The sequence below is a fragment of the Hoplias malabaricus genome, chromosome 16 (genome assembly GCF_029633855.1).
Source record: "Hoplias malabaricus isolate fHopMal1 chromosome 16, fHopMal1.hap1, whole genome shotgun sequence".
Lineage (NCBI taxonomy): Eukaryota > Metazoa > Chordata > Actinopteri > Characiformes > Erythrinidae > Hoplias > Hoplias malabaricus.
In genome coordinates, this window is record NC_089815.1 from 23,928,558 (window position 1) to 23,940,386 (window position 11,829).

The 11,829-nt window shown below is 36.3% G+C and overlaps 2 protein-coding genes and 1 long non-coding RNA gene across 3 annotated transcripts in view; 2 read left to right on the forward strand and 1 right to left on the reverse strand.

Moving 5' to 3' along the window:
- abca7 (ATP-binding cassette, sub-family A (ABC1), member 7) overlaps window positions 1-4,284 on the forward strand; it is a 28,836-nt gene extending 24,552 nt beyond the window's left edge. Inside the window, exons 43-50 of the mRNA XM_066647262.1 lie at window positions 13-75; window positions 288-394; window positions 544-685; window positions 842-976; window positions 1,308-1,411; window positions 1,707-1,799; window positions 1,977-2,220; window positions 2,326-4,284. Coding sequence (XP_066503359.1) covers window positions 13-75; window positions 288-394; window positions 544-685; window positions 842-976; window positions 1,308-1,411; window positions 1,707-1,799; window positions 1,977-2,220; window positions 2,326-2,745 — 1,308 coding nt within the window. The 3' untranslated portion in view covers window positions 2,746-4,284. The remainder of the gene's footprint in view (window positions 1-12; window positions 76-287; window positions 395-543; window positions 686-841; window positions 977-1,307; window positions 1,412-1,706; window positions 1,800-1,976; window positions 2,221-2,325) is intronic.
- A 4-nt stretch (window positions 4,285-4,288) lies between these two features.
- LOC136671545 (uncharacterized) lies at window positions 4,289-6,336 on the reverse strand. Its single transcript, XR_010795726.1, has 3 exons — window positions 6,136-6,336; window positions 5,516-5,540; window positions 4,289-4,552 (listed from the first exon to the last, which is right to left on the reverse strand). It is a non-coding gene; the product is annotated as an uncharacterized lncRNA (long non-coding RNA).
- r3hdm4 (R3H domain containing 4) lies at window positions 6,194-11,126 on the forward strand. The gene is made up of 8 exons (XM_066647264.1): window positions 6,194-6,384; window positions 7,581-7,735; window positions 7,825-7,943; window positions 8,018-8,132; window positions 8,448-8,533; window positions 8,692-8,777; window positions 8,885-8,940; window positions 9,190-11,126. The coding sequence occupies exons 1-8, from the start codon at window positions 6,338-6,340 to the stop codon at window positions 9,291-9,293; spliced, it is 768 nt and encodes a 255-aa protein (XP_066503361.1). The 5' UTR covers window positions 6,194-6,337; the 3' UTR covers window positions 9,294-11,126.
- The last annotated feature ends 703 nt before the right edge of the window (window positions 11,127-11,829 follow it).

Below are 11,829 nucleotides of genomic sequence, written 5' to 3' on the forward strand. Positions count from 1 at the left end.
ATCTCTCTATAGGTTTATAAAGCAGGCAAAAAGCCTGCAGTGAACCAGCTTTGTCTTGGAATTCCACGAGGAGAGGTATGAATTTATGAATGATTACTTCTACCATACAGAAACATATCACATATTGTAATTTATCTGATATGTATAGAATATGCAACACAGATAATTGTTCAGGCAGGTAAATATTTATTACCATTTCACAGTACATTTTACTGCTTTGTTAGTTGCTGAGACACATTTCTACAAAGGGTTCCATTTGTATTGACGTATACAAATGTACATTTTAGTGCTTTGGACTTCTTGGCGTTAATGGAGCTGGAAAAACGTCCACTTTCCTCATGCTTACTGGAGACACAAAAGTCACGTATGGAGAAGCATTCCTTTGCAATCACAGGTCAGTCGTGTTGTTTTAAATGTTCATAATTTTGGGCATGCCTTGTTTTTTGATTGTTATTTGTCTAAAATTGATGCAGTATTTAATGGCAATACATCATCCTGAAGCCCAACATATCTATCTATATTCCCCCCAACCCGAACCTTTAGTGTGTTGACTGAGATGGACAAGGTGCATCAGCTTATGGGCTACTGTCCCCAGTTCGATGCCCTCAGTGACCTTTTGACTGGACGAGAGCACCTGGAATTTTATGCTCGATTGAGAGGAGTCCCTGAATCATATGTGGCACAGGTACAAAAAACTATAGGTCACTCATGACTGTAATATTATATATAAGTGGAGACAGGGTTATTTTGCTACACTGTACATTTAGGCTGGTGAATTAATAAAAGATGTTCATCCTTTTGATGTCTCAGCCCTATTAATAATTGACCTTTTGTCGCATAGGTCGCTCAGTGGGGTGTGAAAAAGCTGGGACTGACCCAGTATTCTGATCAAGAAGCAGGAAACTACAGTGGAGGCAATAAACGCAAACTGTCAACTGCCATTGCCCTTATAGGAGCTCCACCAGTTATTTTTCTGGTTAGTGTTTATCACAGGTTTATTTCAGATTAATATGATTTTCTAAAAATAATCCTTCAGATAATGAGTCAAACTAAATGTTTATAAAAATTATAACAAACATGTTAAAGATTAAAACCTTCTGATGAATGGAGATGTGCATACAGGATATTGTAGTCATAAAAAATGAACAAAAATCAAAGAGATGTTAATATAAAAATCTAGGCTAAGGATGTAATGCAGCACAATAGAATAATACACAAAATGACAAATAATATTAAATGGTAGTTTTAGGATATAACACCAATATCAAAAGAGTTCTTTTTGCCTGTTTCTTACATGTAAATTGCAGGATGAGCCCACAACTGGAATGGACCCAAAAGCTAAGCGCTTTCTGTGGAACTGTATCCTGAGTGTCATCAAAGAAGGCAGAGCTGTCATTCTCACATCACACAGGTACAGGGCAAAGCTTCAACATATAATATTTATACTAATACTAGCCTGACTAATGGATTCTCCTTTTTCACAGCTGGAGTCATCAGGAATCCAACAGATATTTATCACCAAATCTTTTCTTTCACTGAGACCAAATTAAATCTTTAACCCTTTATTTTCTGAAAGTCATGTATATTGTGTGAAGATCACATGAGATCCTTGAAGTTTGTGCAGCAGAATTTTACATTTTAAACATGTCAGTTGATATTGTACACAAATCATTGTCCCCTGTACTTAATTCTTTTTTTCTCTGCAGTATGGAAGAGTGTGAGGCACTCTGCACACGCATGGCCATCATGGTCAATGGCAGATTCCAGTGCCTGGGTTCAGTGCAGCATCTCAAAAACAGGTATCATACAAAATTGATTAGAAATGTATATTTAGAAATAAAGTAATTAATGTAAATATATACTTGTGTTTTTGAATTTTCAGTTGAATGTGTTTTCTATCAAATATAATGTGAATGTGTGCTGTCACATTTAGCTTAGTTTTATCTAACCTTCTTATGTTCATCTTTTTCCAAAAGATTTGGAGATGGCTACACTATTATCCTTCGCTTGTTGACACCCTCAGTAGAACCCTGCCCAGTGGATGCCTATATAAAGAACTCCTTCCCTGGAATAGAGTTAAAGGAGAGACATCACAGTGTTCTACAGTATCAGCTACCATCTCATGCTTGCTCAATTGCTCATGTGTTTGATGTTCTATCAAACAACTATAAAGAGCTTGGAATAGCAGACTATTCCATCTCTCAGACTACACTGGACCAGGTTAAAAAGATATAGTAACTTGCAATTGCAAGAAATAATATTGCAAATAGTAAATGAATATTTGGGAAAGCATTAGGCTAATATGGAAATGTTCTTCCACCACAGGTTTTTGTCAACTTTGCCAAAGAACAGACAGATGACGATGGCCATTTAAGAGACGTAACTGTTAATGGTGAATTGGTGGCACCTCAAACCCGCAGACCTCAATCCAGACGAAGTATCCAACCTTACCCAATCCAGTCTACACCGTCTCCAAGTGCTTCTCCTCAACCCAGCAGGTCACCCTCCCCAGCTCCAGCTTCCCATTTGCCTGTGTCAAGCAAATCCACTCAGCCAAGAGCTGGAAGTTCCAAGAAAGAAAGCAAACACAGTGGACAATCCAGAGCAAAGCAATCTCAGCAGATACAAATGCAGCCTGTGCTGGAATCGTCAGTCAGTGAGCAAAAGCTCACAGAGAGTTCTCGGAAGAAGGATCCTACCAAGCTTTTTCTGGTTAAGCCAAAGACACAAGACACTAAGATGTGAGCCAGCTATTGGGGTGTGTGAAGAAGTAATTGATGAAAAGCAGAAGTGCTTGGGAAACTCTTATCGCAAAATGAGTGTATTAATATTCACCCATACTTGCATAATTCATCTGTGGCATCTTTGATGTATATCATTCTGTGAAAAGGTCAGAGACCGTGTGTCATTCATTTAATTTCCAGTCTTGTATTTCCTGCACCTTATGATCCAATTAATGCAAATCACATTCAAAAATGTTGAGGTCTGGACTTGCAATGGCTATTTAATGGAAGGATGGATAAAAACAAAAGAAATTGTAGAGCTTGAATTGAATTTATTTTTTAAATAACAGTAATATAAAATTTAGGCGTTTGGGAAGCTCTTGTTTGTTCCAGTCAGTTGATTTTTCTTTGACTTGTCCTTCTTTGTGCAAGAAGGAAATCAGCTTGATTTCCTCTGAAATCTACTAAAAATGAATTTCTTAAATGGTGCTTAATTGGAAATTGCTTAAACTGGAAATTAAAATATGAAGGGTCATCTATAACTCATGCAAAACCATATGTAATCAAAACAGTGTAAGGTCTAAAATGCATGTTCATTTTAGCATGATATTTAAACAACATAAATGAATTGTCATTCAATTATTAAAATCATAATTGGCATTAATAATAAAAATAATGATAATCACAACTGTAAATTGAAAATGGTCAAACTTTGTAAATGCGAATTGCATATTCAATCTTTCAGTGAAAAATTAAGTCACAGGAGACAAATGTTTCATGGTAAGTTTGTTGCAGATTTAGCTGAATTTTATATATATATATTTTTTTTTTTTTTTTTTTTTTTTTTTTTTTTTTTTTTTTTTTCCCCCCAATGGATGGATTCAGTCTGTTTTCCCAGTCATTATTACTTCTGGTCTTTGGTGCCTTGTTCTATCTTTCAGAATTGAATGCTGTTACCTCAAGACTTTTTAACTTTCAGGCAACTCTGTTGGTTCTCCAGCTCTCTGTGTATTTTTTTCCATTGTTTGAAAACTTGAATTTTAATTGGTTGTTTTCCTCAAGCTATCCCAAACTTATTGGAAAGGGGGAACATATCTCAGGATCCATCTTTAAAAGATTTGTATGCAAATATCTTTATGGTATTAACTGCAGTTTACAAACGTCTATTGTGTATCTGTATTGTGTACCTGTATCTGTCTGAGCAGCAGAAGAATCAGACAAGGTATTATACCTAAACACTGCCTTTTATTACTTGTCTTGTTGAATGATGTTACTCTGTTGCACTTTAGCATAAATGTAGCTGTAAATCCAAATCTATGCATATCAATGGAGGCTCTGCTTTATACTCTCTTATATGCACTGTATAACTAGATTGTATTTATGAAAAGCATCATCTATGGAAGAACGTTTCCCATGTTACTGTAGTTATGCACATGAATATGTGGATGTATATTTATCTTTTAATTATATACTCATTATTTTCTATTATAATTATGAAACTATAACAATAAATATATACACTGGATATAGACATGGTTTTATTCTATTTTAAATATACTGTGAATGGGAGTGGCACCGTGGTGCAACATGTATATCGCTGTCTCACAGCTCCAGTGTCCTGGGGTTGTGGGTTCTCCTCATGTCTGCATAGGTTTCCTCCGGGTGCTCCGGTTTCCTCCCACGGTGCAAACACATGTTGGTTGGTGTTGAGTTGGTTGGTTAGTCAAAGTGTCCGTAGGTGCCGCGCTGCGAAAGACTGGTACCCCCTCCAGGGTTTGTTCCCACCTTGCGCCCAGTGACTGCGGGTAAGTTCCGGACCCATCTTGACCCTGAAATGGATAAGCAGTTACAGAAAATGAATGACTATTGTGATCAGTACACTGACACTGAACAATTTTTAATTGCAAAAAGATTGCAAAAATTCAATTTTAAAAGTTTTAATTTAAAAGACATTAAAATAAACCTTTTCACAACAGGAAAGTTTATACAAAAATTAATTTTCTTATTTGTTTGGGTGAATACTGTTTGAAAAGATATAAAGCGCTATCTTGCGGTGGTGGTAGGAGCAGAGTGACTTAACAACAGCAGTTATGCTTCAATTTCTCTGAACAGCCCACAAGGACATACAATTACTCTGCAATTTCCACTGTCACCAATGTGGTCACTGTGACCTTGCCTGAAGATTATATATTTTTTTCTCCTTGCAACAATAATGGATGTTCAAGACTTTGTTATGATCACAATTAGTTTAGTACTGTGACTGTTCTGATTTCAAAGCAATTATATTTAAAAACTTTTGACAAGACACATTTTACTTCATTACAGAATAATTGCTTAAGTTGATGTTACAATCACGCTATTACAAAATTACTTCCAACTTCCCAGTAGGTCAGACTCTAAACAACATGGCAGGACTCTTATCTGTATACTGTGTATGGTATACATGCATCTAAAGTCATTCCATGCAACAACATGCTGCTACTGCACAGAAATAACACACTGTTTTCCATTGCACTTATATTGTACAACATAGTTTATGCATTTATATCTGTTAGGACCGGTCTGAATAAAATTGACTGCATAGTATTTATAAACATAAAACGTATAAAAAAAAAGTATAAAATTATTGGGACAACTAACATTTTATATCATCCAATTCTAAATCCATAGGCATCAATATTCTACAACAAACTGGTTTCAGCCTTCTGAAATAGCAGCTGACAGACCAGCTGCAGGATGGAGATTGTCAAGTTTGTACCATAGATTTGTAACTGGAGTATAAGTTTACTGACCATGAGATGCAGTTGATTTACGTTCCTGTAAAAGAAAAAAATGATACAAATTTAACATATTTTGGTTTGTGGCAAGACATACTATCTTCCTGAAAGATGAAATCCTCAGAAAATCTCAGTAATTTTTTTTCCCAATGGAATGACAGTCTCCAAAATGATTGCAATCCTGCCTGGTCCTACCTGTAATAAATGAGTGTGGAATTTTGATTGTGTTATTCAGACAACCATACATTTAGCCCAGTAATCTTCAGTCATTCATTCATTCATTGTCTGTAACCGCTTATCCAGTTCAGGGTCGCGGTGGGTCCGGAGCCTACCCAGAATCATTGGGCACAAGGCAGGAATACACCCTTGCCTAGTAATCTTGTTTTCTTCTTTTTTGTGTGCTGGTTTTAGTTTGGATTTCCTATGCAAATCACATTTAATTAAGTAGATTGACTGCTGCTTCCACCCATTTGTTTATAAATGTCCTGCGTTTTCTATTTGCAAGCCAATTTTCTGTTCTGGAACATTGCCATATAGTGATACCTTAAAGTTTTCATTTTATAACCTTCCTGTATTATTTATGTGTCATTTGTGAGTTGTTTATCTGCAATGAATTAAAACCAAACAACAACAACCTTGACAGTCTTCCAAGTGTAATGATCGCAGGGGTTGTAGTTAACAGCGCCTCGCCTCTGTGTCAACCGGTCCAAACACAAACACAGCTCTTATTACATCAGCTCGGGGCTAGTGCTATAGCTACAACTGAAGCTAAGGCTTCTCTCCAAGTCCGTCCAAATAAATTCTGAAATAAATCGTGTCAGTTATCTTCCCGAAGAAATGGTTGTGCTCAACAGCAATAACACCAACGAAGAACAAGATGTAATGTGAGTGTCTGTTAATACTGTCAGTAAAAGCAGCGAAGGCGAGTTTAGTTGACGCCGAGGCGCCTCTGTTTTGCTGCTTGTTTTAGACCGGTAGACATATTTAGCAGCTAGCTACGGTTCTACTGCTTGTGTCTAGTTCTCACTCAGATGGGCTTGGTTTAGTAGTGAATTAGCACTAGTTAAATAAACACTTGTACGTTGTCTCGACAAAGAAATTTACGTTAGCTTATTATTTGAATTGTCAGTTCCACCTTAAATTTAAGGTGGAAATGACAATTCGAAAGAAAACCCGTATATTTTTTGACATTATTTTTTGTGGGTTTGAGCGAACACTGAATGTAAGCTATTTAGAAGTTATTTAAATGTAAAATTTTAACAAGCGCTAGTGTAGAAAAATCAGTGTTTGATTTGCTAGCGATAGTTAACCTGACTAGTTCTACCTTAAATAAAGATAAATCCAAATATATTATCTGAAATAGCTGTAATATATACTTTAAGTTGTTAAAGTTACATGTATGTACTTGAAATTAGCATTTAAACTGCAATGTGTTTGATGGTCACCGTTTGTTCATTAGATCCACAGGGACCTTCTGAACAATACAGGTCAAACAGCAGAGAAATATATTGTGTCAGTCTGTCGAACCTAAATGTCGTTTGTTGTAGTGTTTACAGACATTAATTTTAATCTTAATGTTGTAGACACTACATTCATCTGTCCCAAACCCACTGGCCCAATTTTAAAGCTCTATGCTGAGGCCAAGGCTAAAAATACACACAGTTTTTTTATGGCTCTGCCCACCACAAACAGCAACAGCAGGAAAGTAGGTTAGTGTTTTACAAAGCAAGTATCTTTCCACCAGCTCAGCTATGGAGTTCATGTCTTTAAATTCAACCACACAGTCCTCCGTAATTAAGAAAAATTTAATTCTGAGATTTTTCCAAGTCCCGTTAATCATATATTCACAATGTACCACAGTAAAAAGTGATTGACAAGTGGCAAATAAAATCCTCCAGTATTATACTGTATAATTAAAAAAAAACGTATAATAACATCAGCTAAAATTCGCTTTTAGCTTATACTTAATTTTCTACAGCCTAAATTAGCTGTATGTTAAGTAATGTAAAAAGTACTTTATCAATTAGTAGTCAGCTGTCAGTATGCTGGCAATGTTGTTCATTCTCCATTTGTGTTTTAGCCTGATTGAAGAGCGCTGCTCCTCTTTGCCAAGCTCACCTGCCAAACGAGTATCTCCAGCCAAAAAAAAGCAGTTCTTTATAAGCCAGGCCATTCGCAACTCTGACCTCACACCCAAAGCCAAGGGTAAAAAAAGCCAGAGGAGACAAGAAAACAGTAAGTGGAATTTGTTTTTTTGACAGTTGAACAATGTTTGCAGTTTTAATCCTGTTTCACACTCTTTTAATAATGCAATTGTAAATTAGCTCGCTATCTGGCTAATCTTCTGGAGCGGGATGAGTGCTCCAAAGACGAGGCTGACGTACATGAGACAGCCTTGCCCACAGTCTTCACTGAAGCTTGCACCAATGGAAATTATGTGGAGGTACAAGAATCTTTTTCGGTGATTTAGTTTAAGCCCAAGGCAGCCTTTTTAAAACAGTCTTTCCTATCTCTTAGTATTGGAGTGACTTTATGAACCGCTCAGGAGAGGAACAGGAGAAATTACTGGCCTTGTTAGAAGAAGAGGCTAGGAGAAGTAATTCCAGCCAAACTCCCAAAGATCAACGAGAATGTAAGACAATATTCATTCCTAATGTACTGACATGTTTGTTATTACAAATAATGCGATTGTATCCAGGATGTGTTCATGTTTAGTTCTTATAGACAAGTTTTTTCAAATTACTATCCTTGACAGCTGAACTTTGTTTTAGGTTTTAGCTCAAACATTCCTGGATCAACTTGGTTACCAGGTTTGGTAGCTGTATTTGAGCAGAAAAATCAGCAAAATGTGCGAACTCAGGCCCTTCAGGACTTGATGCCTAAGCTGATGTATAAGCTGATATCATACACTCATGATGGGGGTCAATAATAGTTGCTCTTTCATTAGTGAACCCTGCCTACACTGCTCAGGAGTGTTTCCAAAGGATTGACCGGAGGTTGCGTGCAACTCTGAAACGAAAACGCATTCCAGTGGTGAGATCTGTGTAACATATGTCATCAGTAGAGGTTGTAGGGGTTTGAGATGGACTACACAGAGCACAATATATTTTCGTATATTTTACATACCTAATTATATATGCACTGCAACTGCGAATTTAGTCATCAAAGTTTAAAAAAAATTTCTATTGAAGGGGACACTGGAGCTTCTGGAGACTGATTTGCTGACCTTTTTTGGAGCTACACCACGTTCTATTTACATCACAAAACTGGGCAGCAGGTATGTTCTGTATACATCTTGGTGCCCTGAATTAAATGTATGTGTTTTGGAGAACTGTTTTCTGAAATGTTAAAAATATATTGTCAATTTGGATGTTTTATTGTCAGTTTTGAGAGGCTGCTGCTCCATGCAATTTGCCAGTACATGGATCTTGTCTCAGCCAGTAAGTAAATTAAATCATTATTACAGCAGTAGTATTCAACATGTCTTTTGTTAAAATGCATTAATGAGTTGTTCAAATTTTACATTCTTGTATCATGCTATCAGACATTCGAAATGCGCACACTATTTTTCGCTATTTAAATATGTCCTCCACCCACAGCGATATGTTTCTTAAAAAATGAAGGGCAGAAATCACACCCCTATTTTATTTGGCTTCAGTGCTTCTCTACCTGCATGTGTTTGTTTGTAGGCTCTGACTGTAATGGGGCTCGCCAGACGAAGGTTGTGAACAAACAGGAGGAGTTCCTCCCTCCCTGCCCGCTGCTCTCTGCCTACCTGGAACAAATGAGCTGAAAAGACTGCCGCCTACTAGCACTGCCATATAAGCTGGCCAGTATGAATTCTAGAAGCAGCTTTAAATAAACATTTTTAAGCCTGGTGTCTGCCAGCTCTGATATGAATGGTGCTGAAACTCATAATTTTGTGGATAGTATTTGTACTGGAAACCTTCATTTGGATTTTTAAGTAAATGCATGAACTTAATTCTTTTGATAGAGCACAATATCTGTAATTTTCATGTTCATATTCCTGACCTGGCAGGTGTACTGTTTTGTCACAAGGGCCTTTTATTGGTGATATCAGTGAATTTGACTTAACATAAGCATATTCATAAATAATATTACAAAATACTGATTAGATTTTTTTTAAATTTCTCCTAGGCTTTAACAAGTAGCTTGTGTTAATTGTTAATGTACAAGAGCATGTTAGCATATAGCATGTTTTTATTTAACATCCTTTACCACTAAAATATATATGGATTGAAATAAACAAATGTAGAAATAAATACCTGATTTTTATGTATTGTGCCATATACATATAATGAAGCAAGAAAGTGGCTGTGTGTAGCTGATAGCATCTTTAAGTGCCTTTATTCAAAACAGTTACACATTCAATAGATTTGTTTGACTAAATGTTTCTCATTGACATATACTGTGTTACCACAATGTTAATACTAACACTGAAACTTATGAGACTGTTTAACTAGATTAGAGTGTATGGGATAGTCTTGGATGTATAGAAATACCTGGGGTTTCCTTGATGTTATTTGTAAAGGTTTACAACTCCACTTTTGCCTTTGGACAGATCCCAATTTCTGCAAATTTAAAACTGAGGTGATAAAAGATAATATCCTTAACATAAGCACTATTTAAAATACTGGTTACTTGTTTTATCACTTATTCAGCTCTTTAATGTCAGATACTGGAGATTTATGTTCTAAATTTAGTATCAGACTGTTTTAGGGTTGTTGTTTTTTTTTTTTTGTTTTTTTGTTTTTTTTTAAATAAAACTTATTATTTAATTCATATTGATGAAATTTGCATGATGGCTAAAGGAATTATGCTTCTATCCTTAAGGGTTTCTGGGTTTTGAATGATTTCTAGGTTCAGGTAAATTAACTAGCAAATTGTGAAAAGTATAACTAATCAAAAGGTTAACACTGATTGAGCCTAAGAAAAAGTACACAATGGAGAAATTGATTAATTAAAGGATGTAAATTTGAATATATTTGAATATAAAAATTTGAAGATATACATTAGTATATCTTAAGTTTGTTTTTCTTTGCCCCATTCCTGACAGACCACTTATCAGCATGCAGAACTATGCCTTACATATGCATGAAAACCTCCCCCATTTTTGTTTATTTTCATATAGATTAAGGCTTGTTGGGATCTACACCATGAGTACAATTTGCGACATTTTATACAATGACGAGGCTGGAGACCCTAGATCAGCCAGTGTGTTATGAACCAAAGTGTGTGCATTTGTGTGTATGCGTAGTCACTCATTTTCTCAGGCGTCAGCACTTATGAATGTGTACACACATTGGATACATTTTTATTTCTGTTAGACTAAGTGTCCCACATCTTGTTGTTGAAGCAAAATGCTGGGATTTGTAGAATATTTATATCTCTCTGCCTGTAGATGGCTATGATATATTGGTAGTTCCCTGCACAAATGGTTAGCTTTGTGCGCCCATGCTTATGTCTGTGTGTTTTTACGTGTAGGTGGGATTTATGGATATGTTTTTGGTACTAAGATGAATTTCAGGATAATTTTTCTATGAACATTGTGTAAATGGAATGCAAGCCATGTGTGATCTGTTCATGTCCTGGAATAAATAGTAATGCAAGTATTGATTTGAATATGTTGTGTTTAATTGTATGATCCCAGGGCTTGTCCTTTAAAATGGTTGAGAGAGAGCAAGAGAGATATTAATGTGACAAGCAGGTGTAACCATTGTTTTATTGTAGCTATAAAGTGTATAAATATTCATTCATTCATAGTCTATAACCACTTATCCAGTTCAGGGTTGTAGTGGGTACAGAGCCTACCCAGAATCACAGGTCGCAAGGCAGGAACACACCCTGGAGGGGGTGCCAGTCCTTCACAGGGCAACACACACTCACCTGTCCACTTACATCTATAGACACATTTGAGCCGCCAGTCCACCTACCAGCATGTTTTTGGACTATGAGGAAACCAGAGCACCCGGAGGAAACCTACACAGAGAACACACCAAGCTCTTCATAGACAGTCACCCGGAGCGGGACTTGAACCCAAAGCCTCCAGGCCCCTGGAGCTGTGACCAAATATGCTGAGCCTGTGTATAAATATATTTAATGTAATATTATGATTAATCATTTTAGTGTTTTTTTTTTTTTTTTTTTTTTTACAAATATTTGGGTGTAAGTACAATAATTAGAACCAGTGTTAGTGGGATAATCTTTGTTTATTGCCCAATTTGTATCTAAAATATTTCTTAATGGATGGACAAAAGTAATTTTTCCAGCCGTGGATTTTCTCTGAGGGGCGGAGTCCCCTTCATCTC